The sequence below is a fragment of the Gobio gobio genome (assembly GCF_949357685.1).
Source record: "Gobio gobio genome assembly, chromosome: 22".
In the NCBI taxonomy this organism is placed as follows: Eukaryota; Metazoa; Chordata; class Actinopteri; order Cypriniformes; family Gobionidae; genus Gobio; species Gobio gobio.
The window spans coordinates 17,011,380-17,026,240 of NC_137118.1; the positions used below are offsets into that span (position 1 = coordinate 17,011,380).

Here is a 14,861-nt window from a genome sequence, read left to right on the forward strand (position 1 = left end):
GTTTTGTCCTCTTGGGTCAATTTAATAATTTTATGTATGGATAACGATATTTTCATTAGAGCCAAAATCCTTTTTGTGGCTATGAATAATGGCATACAGTCTATCCGGGTGCATTTCTCCTAGTACCCACAAGAGGCTGCAGCATCACAACTATGACTGGTCATGTTACGTTACTACCAGGTCATACAGTACAGAAGGCTACCTACAAGCCAAATGCAGCGAGCCCATGAGATTTTAAACCTGTCACTGTTCAGTATCGACGTTTAGAACAACTGCTGAGAGCAGAGTTTTTTTTTTTTTCAAACAATTGAATTGGACTTGAAAACATCGTTTCTGGTCGTTTATTAAATAATGGTTTTATTTAATGTAGGTGGCTGCACACTTTATCGAGTGCTTTAATTCTTCACGATGACCAGAGAACACCACACGTCACGTCTCTGACATAATAATGGCACGTGGACGGACGCTCGCCTTGACTCCCTCACTAGCAACCGTTACACAACACTCACAACTGCTGCGGGTTTGAAATATGGAGCAGTTTCCTCCCAAATTTAGTAAAGTTCTGGTGACACCTGACCCGCAATACATCCCAGGGTGAGTTCTCAGTTATTTCTCTCAATTGTTATTAAATATTGTGTTACTTATTTTGTTCCAGAAGTTGGCAGCGGTTGGTATTTTTTTATGAAAAGGTGCACTTATTTGAAAGATAGTTTATGTATGAGTTGAAATAAAACCTACAAACCTTTCTAAATGTAGCTACCTTCAAACGAGGCACTGTCAAATTAATAATTTCTACTGCCATCTGCCACTCATAAGTTCATGTCATTTCACTTTCACTGCTGGTCATTGTAACGTTAACCTATTTCTGTCTGCCCGTCTAAATGAACTAATCAATCAATTATTCAATATCATTGGAAATTCTAATATTGTATCACTAGGTGATTCTTCAACTTCACCGACTGTTATGTTCCATCTTAAATCCCCTAGGGATCATTCATTATAGCTTTATTTCCCCCAAAAGCATTTTTTATGTATTGTTTGTGTTTTATTTAATCTTAAACCATAAAAATACCATCCTAGACGTATTTGATTTTCTTTCTTTACACAAATGAAGACTTTTAGAAAAAAAATACATCTCTGTCCATGCAATGCAAGTTTATGGGACCCCAAAAGCTGACACTTCATAAATCACACAAAACGAACATGATGGTAATCCATAGGACCCCAGTTGATGAATCAATGTCTTCTGAATGATAGGTGTGTGTAAGAAAAATACTAATATTTTAAACTTTTTTTTAAAGTAAACAATCGCTTCCGGCCAACTCTCATACACGGGTTCATCATGAGAGAGTTGTGAAGCACTACGTCAAGCATGTTGTGAATTCTGAAGCTCACCTGAGAAGTGAAGCGGAAGCAGCATTGCTTCACAGTGTGCTGGTGACGTTTAAACGTCATAAAACATGTTTTTGGACTGTTGGCTGGAAGCGATGGTATATTTTAAATATATCGTTTCACATCAGAAGACATTGATTCATCAACTGGGGACATATGGATCGCCATTTTTGTTAGTCAAATTTTGCAAAAAGTGTGAAAATATAATGCAATTGTAGTTGTGTCTCAAATGACACTATTATACTATGCATTATGTACTCAACCATGTAACTTAGTGTATGAATTTTAAAAGGTTATTTTGTCATTCAACATTGGAGTCTGATAGCCCCTCCCCCTCTGCTATAAATATTTTTTTCAGATAATTAAAGGGTTAGTTCACCCAAAAATGAAAATTCTGTCATTAATTACTTACCCTCATGTTGTTCGACACCCGTAAGACCTCCGTTCATCTTCGGAACACAAATTAAGATATTTTAGTTGAAATCTGATGCACAATGCACGGTACACTCTCAAGACCCTTAAAAGGTACTAAAGACGTTGTTACAAAGTCCATCTCACTACAGTGGTTCTACAATAACTTTATGGAGTGACGAGAATAGTTTTTGTGCGCAAAAAACCCCTAAATAACGACTTATATAGTGATGACGATTTCAAAACACGGCATCATGAAGCTTCGAAGCGTTATGAATCAGTGAGTCGAATCATGATTCGGATCGCGTGTCAAACCGCCAAACTGCTGAAATTTGGCGATCCAAACTGCTGAATTGACTCACTGATTCATAACGCTTCGAAGCTTCATGATGCCGTGTTTTGAAATCGTCATCACTATATGAGTCGTTATTTAGGGTTTTTTTGCGCACAAAAACAAAAAGATGGACTTTGTCACGACGTCTTTAGTACCTTTTAAGGGTCTTGAGAGTGTACAGTGCATTGTGCCAATGGAGGCCTTTCAGAGCCATCAGATTTCAACTAAAATATCTTAATTTGTGTTCTGAAGATGAACGGAGGTCTTACGGGTGTCGAACAACATGAGGGTAAGTAATTAATGACAGAATTTTCATTTTTGGGTGAACTAACCCTTTAAGCGCATCATCCAGGTATTTGAAGTGCACTTTTTATTTTGGGAAATTACACACTACTCACACCATTTATACTAAAAAATGACATATAATAGTGCACAAGTACACAAATTGGGACATATCTTACAGTATGTGTATTTAGAATACATTATAAACAAAATTAGACAGAAGAGTCAGACATTTTTCCCAAAAAATATTTAAAATGTAATTTCTGTCGCAGAATGCTTTTTAAAACAATACATTATTTGAGACCCTGTGTAATTTACATTGTGATGGAAATGTGTTTGTATCCATGTATGTCCACTTGAATTTGTATTTCTAAAACAAAATGGTTTGAAAAAATCATTATATCCAAAACATAATCATCATTCCCAACATCTGCTGATGGTTGTGCGAAGGTATGCAGGCTACTGTCCTCAGCTGAAGTACCACATGGGCCAGACTTATGGTCAGTTAACAGCAAAGCTCCTGACTTCTCCGGAGGTATCTCGCTCACAGAGGCTTGTGCTCCAGAACGGTCGCCTCCCATCCACAGAGAATGACACAGAGCCCCACGATGAGATCTGGATGAGCCAGCATGGAAGCAGCAGGAACCTGCTGAAAATGATACCGGGATACACAGGTGATAAGCAGCTCGGGGGATTGCAGCACTTGGTGTCTAGTTTGCAAATCTGTTAACATATCTGTCTGTGCTCCAAGGTTTTGTTCCATTGCGCCAAAACTACTTCTGCAAAACATATGCAGAAACCTGTCGAGATGCACTATCGGAGTTCAGCCAGGAACAAAAGAAGAGACGTCGTACAGCTTCTGCTAACCTGTCTTTCGCTGTCAACAACAGCGCCCCAGACTTCAAAGTGAGCTGTCACAGTCGGTTTGCTCCTCTTTCACAGCTCCCCTGTGTAGGGTCACCCTGTTCAATTATACATGCTAAATATCCAGTATCAAAGCAGGTCGAGTGTCACATGCCTGTAAAAGAAAGGAAGTACTGTTACTAAACAAGCTCTCCAATTAGGACACCACATGATTTCAGGCAATTATCACCCCATTGTGATGAAACAAGCTGTGAAAGTCCCCTCCTCAGATAGATAGATAGATAGATAGATAGATAGATAGATAGATAGATAGATAGATAGATAGATGGATAGATGGATAGATGGATAGATAGATAGATAGATAGATAGATAGATAGATAGATAGATAGATAGATAGATAGATAGATAGATAGATAGATGTTTTCTCAGTTCGCAATATCTAGTTTTAAAATCAAAGTTGAATATAATGGTTGTCATTTGTTGTAGCCTAGAAGACCGAGCAGCCCTCTGATAGCAATTTCTAAAGATCCTGCCCCCTACGAGGCCCCGGCCCCCTGGAAGCCACAAGGCTCCCCGTACCTCATGGAGGATAGCAGCCCACATAAGTATTTCATCTCAGGTTAGCCAGAAATGGGCTTACCAAGAAGCAAATTACAGTATTTTAATGAATTTTGCGCCAGTGTGTAACAATTGTCATTTTGACAGGTTTTACTGGTTACGTTCCCAAAGCCCGGTTCCTCTTTGGTACTGGATATCCCATCATTACCAACAAGGCACTGATCCAGTTTGGCAAGAAAATGAAGCCAGGTCAGACCTCCTTCGACCTGCAAGAGGAGTCGTCCACCAGCTTGCCTCTGATACCCACAATATACCCCTCCAAAACAGGTGTCCTGCCCTGCTACACAGGCCACATACCAGGTATGTGAAGATGGTAATGACTGTATGTTTCTTTCCAGAAATGATGCTGTCTTTTCCAGTAGAAGAGCAATGGCAATTTGTAACTTTATTTCAACAGGGTACAGATTTCAATATGGCCATACGTTTGGGCAGCTCACCCGTAATGCTCTGAGTCACACTGGTACACTGAGGAAGAACACAGGGGAAAACAGACTGAGCTGAAGACCCAACCGAGCAACTGAAATCAGTGATCACACATAACTCATCTAAGGACAATTAAAGGCATGTGGGTCATCTAATAAGCAACATGTAGCTGTGGAGTGAATGTTGTCATATTTAATGAGATTCATAACATATTATACTTATAGTATACAAAATCATTCTTATTAGTAATCATACTATCATACTTGTATTAGTATGGTCATACTTCTTATCAGACTTGTATATTTATAATTAGTATATAAAATCATGTGATCACTAACAAGCTTTTCATTTAATGAAAAAAAATCTACACACACACACACAGGTTTGTTTTGCTATCTAAGTTTGGTTTTTATACTGCACAAACTGTACATTCTATCCCCCTACACTACCCCATACGCCTAAACCTACCCATCACCGGAAACATTCTGCATTTTAATTTTAATAAAACATTGTTTAGTATGTTTTTAAAGCTATTTTATATATGAGGACATATGAAATGTCCTCATATTTCACGTTTACGTCGTAATACCAGTGTAATAACTGTGTCATTATACAAATTTGTGTCCTAATAAATCACAAAAACAAACTCACCCCCCCCCCCCCCCCCGCCCCCCCCCGCACACACACACACACACACACACACATATAAATCTAAATATATTTTTTCAAAATATATGCTTTTTACGAATACTTCCTACCTTCTTCTGGTACACATACAAAAAAAGCACACAATACAAACATTAATAATGACTCAACAACTCTTTATTATCACAAGGTTACAATCAGGCACAACTTTAATATCAGGAAATTGAAAAAAAAAACTCACTCATAATCAAACCGTCGTCTTCAATGAGCTCTTGTCCATCTTTGCATCACTAACATCAGGGGTCACGCTTGGGCAAATGTGGTCATCTACAAATATCACTACTTAACTAGTCGTGCCGTTAAGTAAAATATAGCTACTCAGCATGCATATTTATCAAAGAAAATAGCTATATTTAATAGATCGTGCAAAAATGCAATAAAACCAGCAGTTGAAATGCACTGTATACGAAAAAGTAAAACTACTGTATTAGTTTGTCATGTGTATACATTTATGCTCTCATGCATTGAAATGGCTGGGTAATAAAACTATTTCGAATAGATCATGAAGAAATTTTATAACTTTTTATAAAGCCACATAGTTCAACAGCAGAAATGATATGACTAGATGACATGGCAGCTAATGACCTGAGACAGAGATAAAGTGCAGAGATTGGTTGGAAAAGACTTCTGGGGACCTCAGTTCCAGTTTTGTGCTTGATTGCTGACTGACAATATATACGTCCATGTTATATACTCTGCACTATACTTTGTGTTATAAATTTATACTTTGTGTCATTTAAAAACTTTTATATCATAATGGCTTAAAGTTAGTAAATATTTTGATACCTTTCAAAGACCAAGTTATAATAGAAATTCTCCTGATTGGTAAATCACTAAGGCAACATTCTATCCAGGAACAGATATGGTGTGCTTGCATTGGGTTGAACGGGGTGCGTCAGTTCACTGTGTAAGGTTAAAATCTCATTCATGTGATTTTTATTTTGGATTAATAGTGCTTATACTCTGTCTAGCTGAAATCAGACTCCTTGTGGGGTCTTAAGAGTTAATATTTCATCTTTATTTGCTATGTCTCTGTCATGGTTACCACTTTGCCATTTCCCTGTCCACACTGACTGTGCTAGCAGATCCACTTTTGATGCACCAAGCTTCAGCCATTCTGAGGGCCGCCTAGAAGGAAGACAAATGTTCTGACATAAAGACAACCGAAGTTAACAAAGTTCATTTATCTGAGGCTTTGAGGAATCACAGCTACTGACCTACTTCTCAGAGATCCACTAATGCTCTTTTGTGGCCCAACTGGGGTTCCAACTCCAGAGCCAAAGAGTCTGGCCCAACGCAGCTCACTGAAGTGTTTGTCCTCCAGAGGACTTGTGGAAGATTGTGGCATCTCAATGTTTTCCATTCCAGTTGCTTCATCTTCTTTCTTCTGTGTTCCACCCTCTGAGGTGGGTGTCTGATTGAGCCCAAATCCGTCAGTTACCCTTTTACTAACATCAGTGTTACCTGTTGAACTTCTGCTGTTCGTCTGGATAGAGCTCATCTGAAGAAACTGAGCTGACTGGGCAAGAAGCCGATGAGGCAGAGGTGCTCTGTGCTTTTCAATTCTTTGAGGTTCGGGTGGCAGATGGAGGTCAAAGGGGACCTGGGAGAGTGGCCGCAGCAAAAGAAGCAGGTCTTGGAACAGTGGTCCATAAATTGGCCCCTGGGCCAGAGCCAAGAAACCCCACTGGTGATAGTTTTCCGTCACAACATCTTGGAAAGAATTTAGTATAAATTGAGTATACATTTTAAAAGTATAAAATGTAGTATTGTGACTTTACAGTTGTCTCTAAACATCATAACACTGACCTACGCAAGTGTATAAATGATGGATCCAGAATTCCAAAGCACGCAAGCTAAAGAGCAATATGTTCATTAGCAAACTGTACTGTGGCATAACTTTAACAGATATGTTCAGCATTTGACCTACTTTAGCAGATCTATGATGAAGACACTGAGCCGCATGCGACTTGATAACTGGGAATTTTTTTTTACCACAGATACCAAGCTGTCTGGCAGTCGGGTAGCTGAGCCTATGGAGAAAGAAACATTGGCAATCATAAAAAAGTCAGTATCAGATCAGCTTTTGAGGGCACTTGAGAATGAAGGTGTTTCATTTGATTTTCCTCTGACTGGCTCCCACAGACCTGGTTGTGCCGTGGCCTCTACGATGTTCCATAGTTTGTTGCGTCGCTTTCCAATAATCAAGTCCAATTTAAACGCTTTCAACCCATCTTGAAGGATGGTCTGGATTGCGGGGTAGAGCTGTTTAAGGACAAGGACGCTTATTGTGGTGCACAGTGAACTGTTTCCCAGTCTGATCTGAAAACAAAATGACAAAACTATTTAAGAGATCTGATTGAGACTTCTTAATCTTCTAAAAGGACTTTATGTCTGTACATTAAAGGGGTGATGAATTGAGAAATCAACTTTCCCTTGAGCTTTTGATATATGAAAGGTCATGGTAATATAAGAATATCCTGTAAGTTTCAGAGCTGAAAACTTCCTTGTTAGTCAAAGAAAAGCTTTTATTGACATCAGGCCCAGCAAACGATCGATCTCAGAATATGCCAGGCTATTACGTCAGAGTGTAGTGAAGCACCGCCTCAACAAAAGAAGAACAACGTCGGATTCTGTAGCCCCGCCCACCGTCTCGTGCCACTAACATAACGCAGGTGTACATGGAGCTAAACCGGATAGAATTTCTAAACATACCGCATAAGCTTAATTCGGTTTTTCAATATTATGAATGCATGGATGAACTTTATTTTTAATGAATATCCAGCTCACGTGGGGGAAGACATTGCGCGTCTGTTCTTTCATTTCACTGGATTCGTTTGTAAACAAGAGACTGAATTTGCAGATGGGATGAGATTAACCACACTTATGTGAGTAAAAAGTGACAGTATTGCATTGTTACAGATCGTTTGATAACTATTGATTATTTGTATGTGTCTAACTGAACATTATCATGCTGTCAAATGCTGAAGAATCCTGTATTTGTGGTGTTGTTGGTTCATTGCGAATCGGGATCAGACTTGGACATGGAACGTTACGGGCTAGGGCTCGCAAAGCCCAACGTCCCGGGGTTATGTGTTTTTCAGACGGGCTACCAAAACGGGCTTTCTTAAATAGTGAAATAACATTCCTTTCTTGATGTGCGTTCACTCTCATGAATTGATATTTGAAGGAAAAATATGATCGCGGAAGTTTTGATCATGCAGTCTGCAACGTACTTGGTGTACTTTGTGTGTGTGTGATGCACGGTTCATGCTTATATCCACCGATCAGGCGTGCCAAGTAATAAAAAAATAACATTCCAATCAATCGCGGGTTGATGAGAGATAAATCATTGTGTTTGTTTGATAAAGATATTTTGCGAGGCCTGTGGGACGAATCATTTCGGTTGCCGTTTCTCACAGGTTTTCAAAACAATTCCTCGTGTAGCCTACTTACAGGGGAGTGTGCACACGTGTAACTCACAGGGGAGCTGAAGCTCTTTAAATATGCAAAACTGTTGTCCAATCCTAGCCGTGGGCGTTTACTTCCGAGTCTTCAGTGCGGCACGCCCATCAAAACCCAGTATTTCTTGAGAGAGCCTAAATAGCCTTTTACTTATTTATTATGATGTTTTTGAATGTAAAAACCATGAAAATGTCATAAGTTGACCTCAAACAACAGTATAAAAAAAAAAAAGCCAGACCCCTTTAAAATATATATACAAGACAATTTTTCCTGGCTGTCTAATTAGAACCCATGGCTAATATTTGACATTTCTGTTATATTCAATGATACATCTATCCAAAATATTTTGCCCCACTTTCCTTTTTTTTAACATTCTTGAATTTCTTTGACTCCTGACTCTACCTTTTCCTCTGGGTCTTGTCTTGAGTTGAAATTAGCTATTATTAGATCCACTGCAAAACTCACAGCTTTCAACATACCTGCAGAAAAACAGAAAGAAATGGGAGGGATGCGAGTGAGTAAGAGATTTAAATGAATTCTGTAAAAACACATTTTGCTGATCAACAGTGTTTCTGATCCTTCAACATTCGACCTAAAGGAATTTAAGACAATAAATATTTACACAATGCACATTTTTAGGTACAAATGCTGTACTTGTAGGTACTTCTTTCAATCCCTCTAAAGGACAAGAACAACTGTGAATGAAGATGAAACCTACTAAAAAGGAACATAGTAGTACACACATTTGTGCTCACATAGAAGCACACATACAAACATGTTGAGTGTGTTAGCCAATCCAAGGCAGTGAGAGTTAAAATTAGGTCACATTTTCCCCTTCAGGGAAGCAGAGGCAATGCTGCAGAGATCCACTCTGTATATTTCTCTAGCAGAAGGGATTTTTGCCTTCAATGGCAGTCTGAGACAGAATTGTACTTCACGTTTCTGAAGTGTTTTCTGCATTTGCTATTTCTATGCGGTACATGCTACTGTAGAAATGTTCATATCCATATAGGTCTCCATACATATCATGGGCACATTGCTATACTGAATCACAAAAACAGAACATCATATATTGGCAATTGATAATAATAACCACGTTAAAAATGTTAGGACATATGTGGGTTTTTATGCAGAATAGGATTTTTTTATCATCTCACTTCTCTTGTGCAGAAGATCCATGGAAAGAATATCTGAAGGGGCTTCTGGGGAAAGGCAGAACTCCTCGGGGGGTCTGTCAGTCATAGAGAATGAGTCACTGTGTTGACGCTCCCTCATAGCACCTGCAGAGATGAGGAAGCATGCATCAAATTGGACTTAAACACATAACTTCTACCAGATTCACAAAACATACACACATTGTCTTACCATTACACTGTACTCTAAAAGAGGGAGCATGTGCTTGCAATACTTACCCATATAGACCACATCAGAATTTTTTTTTTAGCATAGTTTAGGTGCAAAGTTGCACGTTTAACGCAAAACAGTACAGTAAGTAAACGGAAACAATAACATGATCAGTGACACTTACAAGGTGATCTCCTTGGCCCAAAGGTGTAGTGAGCATTGGTGTTGGGTTCTTCATTGGTGCAGACCTGTGATGCAGCTTCAAAAGGCCAAAGGGATTTCCATCCAGTGCCGGGTAGAGAGATGAGGGAGGAGATAGAGGTCAAGGGGGTGACTGAGGTAATGGCAGGGGAGGAGCTCTGATGTAAAGGGTGGGATACATTTAGAGGACCTGTAGTCTCCTCTGTATTTACAGGTGGAGTCCCAACAAGGGGCACCTGCTCGAGAAGACAATTCCGAGAAGACCAAGATTGATTTTGACTTGAGCCGGCCTTTGGACTCCCGTCTGTTTGCTCTGGGCTTTCACAGTTTCTTGGTCTCATATTTGGACTCATATGTGGATTTCTGCTCATCAAGTCCTGGTGAATAAGCCCTAACACTGTGTTGGGCTGGATACAATGGGGGCGGTTATGGGGCAAAATAGGGCTTGATGTGCAGGTGGAACAACTGTCTGAACTGGTCGCTGCCTCTAGGTGAATGTTAGAGGAACTTCCGAGAGGAGAGGGTTGTATATGGAGTGGATGTGCCTTGCTTTTGCAGGTAGCTTTGGATGGACCAGGCTTGCTGTACTTGTGGCTGATGTACTGATTGAGAAGAGAACCAAGAGTCTTGCTCTGTTGTTTTCCTGAGGGTGCCTGAAGCACAAAGGGCTGGATGGGGAGAAAGGTTGGCCTTTGTGCTTTTGTGTATCGCACAACTTCTGGGGATGAAGCACATGCACCTGCAAACACAAGAAGAAATTTGTGGAAAATCGGTTTCTCTGTAAAACGAAGAACTGATTGCACAATATTAGGGGTTTTCTAGGTTTTTTTTACCTGCTGGATTGGATTTATTACTGCTATCAGCACTCACAGACTCTGCTGTCATCTCTGAATCCTCCTGTTTCTGAATGGAGGAGAGATTACTGATGAAGTGTGAGCCTGATGGATCCTCTATGCTCTTTTTGATAGATAATTCTCCATTTCCCTTCTTATATCGGACAATTTCTGCAAAAGAGGTGGCGTGTTGCCTAGATAGAGGTGAAGATAAGCTTGTGTCTAAATGGCTGGGACAGCTGTTTTGCAGGGCTCCCAGCTTCGATAAGGCAGAGCATTTCTGGCTGCCAGTCCAGCTCATAGACTGAGTCTTGATAGAATTACAACTACCATCTTCTCTTGAAGCCGACTGACAAGTTTTTATGTGTGCCATCCTCTCTTTTGTTCCCTTAGATTGGTCCTTATCCTTCCCTTGTTCAACCTGTGAAAGTTTGAAAATGTGTAGTTTCACTATTGTGGATATCACTGAAGTTTTATATTATACATAAAGATCAAATAATTTGCCTATTCAAGGACAGTATATTTGTTACACATTAATCCCTTAATCAAACCCTGAATCTAGGAATTATCATAGGTATTGTACGATAAAGGGTTAATACCTGGTGTTCACTTTGGTCAATCTTTGGCTTCTCTCTTTCATCTCCAGCTGAATGTCCAAAAAGGAAATATTCTGAAGGGGGAGAACAGCTTCCGTGGCTTTGAGTCTCAGAGAAACTGGTCAAAGATGACCAGGGTGGGCTGGGTGAAGACTGGGATGATAGGTCACATGTCACCAGCTTATAGTAATTCTGGGTGGAACCTGCTAACCGTGCCTGACTCTGCAGACACGTGGTGAGGTCAGAAATTTCCATTGATGGGAAGCCATCAGAGTTGGATGGATAGATGTTGCAGTTTGGATCAATGCTGTGAGATGACCAGCTGGGCAAAGGGTTTGAACTGTCTTGTAACATTGCACCTGATCCATGAACAGGACTATCCAGGCTAAGTGGAGTTGCAGGAACTGCATTGTTGGTTTTGTAGTATATGGCACTGAAATTAACTAGCACTCCATCTGAGCTATTACAGGAAGAGTCAGTGATATAGTCTGTTTGGTTTTGAGTAAATGATTCAATAAGATTTTCAGTTGGAGCCCAGCTTCGAGGTTCCTCTAGAGTTTGCTTGCTAAATTCTTCCTCAACACCCCAATCCTGTTCATCACATTCCATTAACACAGGGGTTCCTTTGCTATCCCCACATGTATCATGCCCCCTCCCTTGTTCTTTGTTTTCTTTGGCTTGGCTAAAAGTATTCATATTACGTTGAGTCACATTTCCTTGTAGTTGGAGGGACGACCCCTCATGGTACTTATGCAAGTTGTCTCCCTCCGAGTCCTCATCCTCTTCATCCTCATTCACTTCTGATTCAGGGATGAAGAGGTTTAGCCACCTGGGATTACCTCTGCGATGGGATGGCTCTTTATTTAGTTGAGGACTGGTCGATGGAGAGTTCTCTGACAGAGCACAAAGCATTGGGAATGATTCATATCCTCTTGAATGTTCAGTCCTCTTCTTGTCTGCTGTTTCTGTTGAACTTGACTTGCTTTTGTGGCTTAGACTGCCATAGTCAAGTGCTTCCCTCGGCAGATCTCCTCTCTCAGGTAAGGATATACTGTGGGTTAAATTCAGAGAGCGTGGCTGTCTAGACGTCTGTACCGAGTTATATAGGTGCCACCCAACAGACTGGCCATGGATGTGGCACACAATCAGAGTTTCTCCTGACTTTGGGGAGACATCCATTTTCTAAGCACAGCTATTCAAAGCATCAGTCTTTGCATGGAAGGCTGGTTAAGTGACAAACACAGTGAATGCAAAGCTCAGCGGAATCTCATGTAATATCTGCATTTTCATTGCTTTCAAGCAAGAATCTAAAGAAGAAAATACGCATTCAGTGGATTAGCTATAATAATGCTTTCATATAAATCATGACTCCATACTTAACCAACTTAAAAGGGCTAGTTCATCCAAAAACTAAAATTTTGTCATGAATTACTCGTCCTCATGTTGTTCCAAACCCTTAAGACTTTTGCTCATCTTCGGAGGTTGAACCACTGGAGTCACATTAATTCATTTTAAAATGTCTTTACCTTTCTGGGGCTTGAAAGTGGTTGTTGCATAGGCTGTCAATGGAGGGACAGAAAGCTCTTGGATTTTATTAAAAATATTTAATTTGTGTTGTGAAGATGAACGAATGTCTTACGGGTTTGGAACAACATAACATGAGGGTGAGTAATTAATGACTGAATTTAGATTTTTGGTTGAACTCTTACTTTAAACCCACTTTTCTATATAAACCATAAATCACACACATTTGCTTGGATATCTTGATGTGTGCGTCTATTTTTAAATGAAACTTGTAATTACAATAGATTAACTCCACCCACTTCATTACCATTACTACTTCATTGCCATAATATATATCCCAGAACGGTCAGAAACACAAATGCAAAAACACAGCATGTTTGTGTATGTGTGTGTGTGTGTGTGTGTGTGTGTGTGTGTGTGTGTCTTTGTGAGGATCATCTATTTAGTTCAGTTGTTATTATGTTAATTTTATTTTCTATCCTCTAACCCCAAATCTTATGATTGCAGAAACGTTCAGATATTATTTAAAGCATTATTTAGTATGTTTACTATTCGGGTTTCCTCATGGGAACCATTGGCTAAACCCCATGTTAAACCTGAACACACACATACACACATTTACTTACACTATATCTAAATGCAATTATAAATCCTACTGACTAACCCTTAAAACCTATTGAGATTGTAAAAACAGCATTATTTAACTTTTGGTTTATGAATCGTTTTTCCAAATAAGGTCATGTCAGAGTGTCTCAAAAAGAAAAAAAAATCGTATTTTACTAACTTCTGGTTTACTTTTGTCCCCAAACAGCTTAGTAAAATAAACAGTGTTATTTAAAAGATACTGAACAATTTATTTGCCATTTTAGTAGATTAGTTAAGTTGTTGAAGTCCTTTAACTCTGTCTTCAAATTCCAGCCCTGGAATTCTATGTTTAGTTAACAGTAAGTTAGGACCCTGTGGTCAGGCTGTTAGCACCGCAACTGCATCAACTCACCCAGCCGTAAAGCTCCATCAATCGGAGTGCCAGCACATAGTCACTCTCATTCTGTCTGCACAGTAACTGGAGCAAACACACCGCATGATCACAACCTAATGCTCTACATCCACTCAGCAGAGACTAAGCAAAGAAAAATAAAAAATGAAAAGCAAGGAAACGGGTAACATCCCTCTTGTAGTTCCTCTTTAGTCACACTTCTTTCTGCTCTGCACTCCTCACAGCTCATCTGTTCCTCATACCTCCCCTCCTCCCCCTGTACAGTGGTTCTGAGCCCCACAGTCCTATAGCAACAGCATCACAGACCCCACTGAGCATGCTCAGTGGTTTGTTGTTGAGGGATCATATTTGAGGGGATGGCAGATTTGCCTCTGCTCTCAGCATGGGGTGGGGGGGGGGGGATTGAACACTGACTCATAGAAGACTTGGAAAATTGAGATCCTCAATGAGAAATGCATGTTTTAAAATTACATAGAAAATATGATGGTAGAAAGCCGATTTCTTTCGAGAGGCATAATGGAATAGTTCACTTAGAAAGGAAAATCTGTCATTATTTACTCACTATGACTTTCTTTCTTCGATGGAACTTCAGAGAAGATGTTTTGAAGACTGTGCCGGATGTCCTTTTCCTTGTAATTACAATTGGAGCTTACAAGCTCAGGCACTATATTCCAAATCTTTCCAAAATTGAAGACCAAGTCATTATTTATTGATAATCTTCCCAGCCATTGAGCTGTTAACTGCTGTGACCGGAGTTATTTATGAATCTTAAAACATTAATTTAGTATTTTTGGGGGAACCAATCTTTTTCTATTACATGACGTTTTTTAATACAGCATATCTTTGAGGTAAGTTACAGACTGGCTGCCACA

The 14,861-nt window shown here is 39.7% G+C and overlaps 2 protein-coding genes across 2 annotated transcripts; one reads left to right on the top strand and one right to left on the bottom strand.

Annotated features, from left to right (window-relative positions):
- Window positions 1-529: 529 nt before the first annotated feature.
- cimip2b (ciliary microtubule inner protein 2B) lies at window positions 530-4,402 on the top strand (the record flags this gene model as incomplete). Its single annotated transcript, XM_079805244.1, has 6 exons — window positions 530-594; window positions 2,870-3,093; window positions 3,171-3,325; window positions 3,770-3,902; window positions 3,989-4,201; window positions 4,299-4,402. 6 exons carry the CDS (start codon window positions 530-532, stop codon window positions 4,400-4,402), a joined length of 894 nt encoding a protein of 297 aa, XP_079661370.1.
- A 724-nt stretch (window positions 4,403-5,126) lies between these two features.
- Window positions 5,127-14,301, bottom strand: LOC307118714 (AP-4 complex accessory subunit RUSC2). The gene is made up of 11 exons (XM_079804435.1): window positions 13,990-14,301; window positions 11,472-12,775; window positions 10,873-11,293; window positions 10,023-10,778; window positions 9,652-9,774; window positions 8,897-8,973; window positions 7,177-7,351; window positions 6,960-7,062; window positions 6,839-6,885; window positions 6,247-6,742; window positions 5,127-6,157 (listed from the first exon to the last, which is right to left on the bottom strand). The coding sequence occupies exons 2-11, from the start codon at window positions 12,645-12,647 to the stop codon at window positions 6,007-6,009; spliced, it is 3,525 nt and encodes a 1,174-aa protein (XP_079660561.1). The 5' UTR covers window positions 12,648-12,775; window positions 13,990-14,301; the 3' UTR covers window positions 5,127-6,006.
- Between the last annotated feature and the right edge of the window lie 560 nt (window positions 14,302-14,861).

Bases quoted from the DNA above. Each gene is read 5' to 3' on its own strand.
- LOC307118714 (XM_079804435.1), bottom strand. From the start codon at position 12,647: ATGGATGTCTCCCCAAAGTCAGGAGAAACTCTGATTGTGTGCCACATC. The intron at 10,779-10,872 runs GTAAAAAAAACC...TTGTGTTTGCAG, and splicing joins TAATAAATCCAATCCAGCAG to GTGCATGTGCTTCATCCCCA. The intron at 8,974-9,651 runs GTGAGATGATAA...GTTTTTCTGCAG, and splicing joins GGATCTTCTGCACAAGAGAA to GTATGTTGAAAGCTGTGAGT.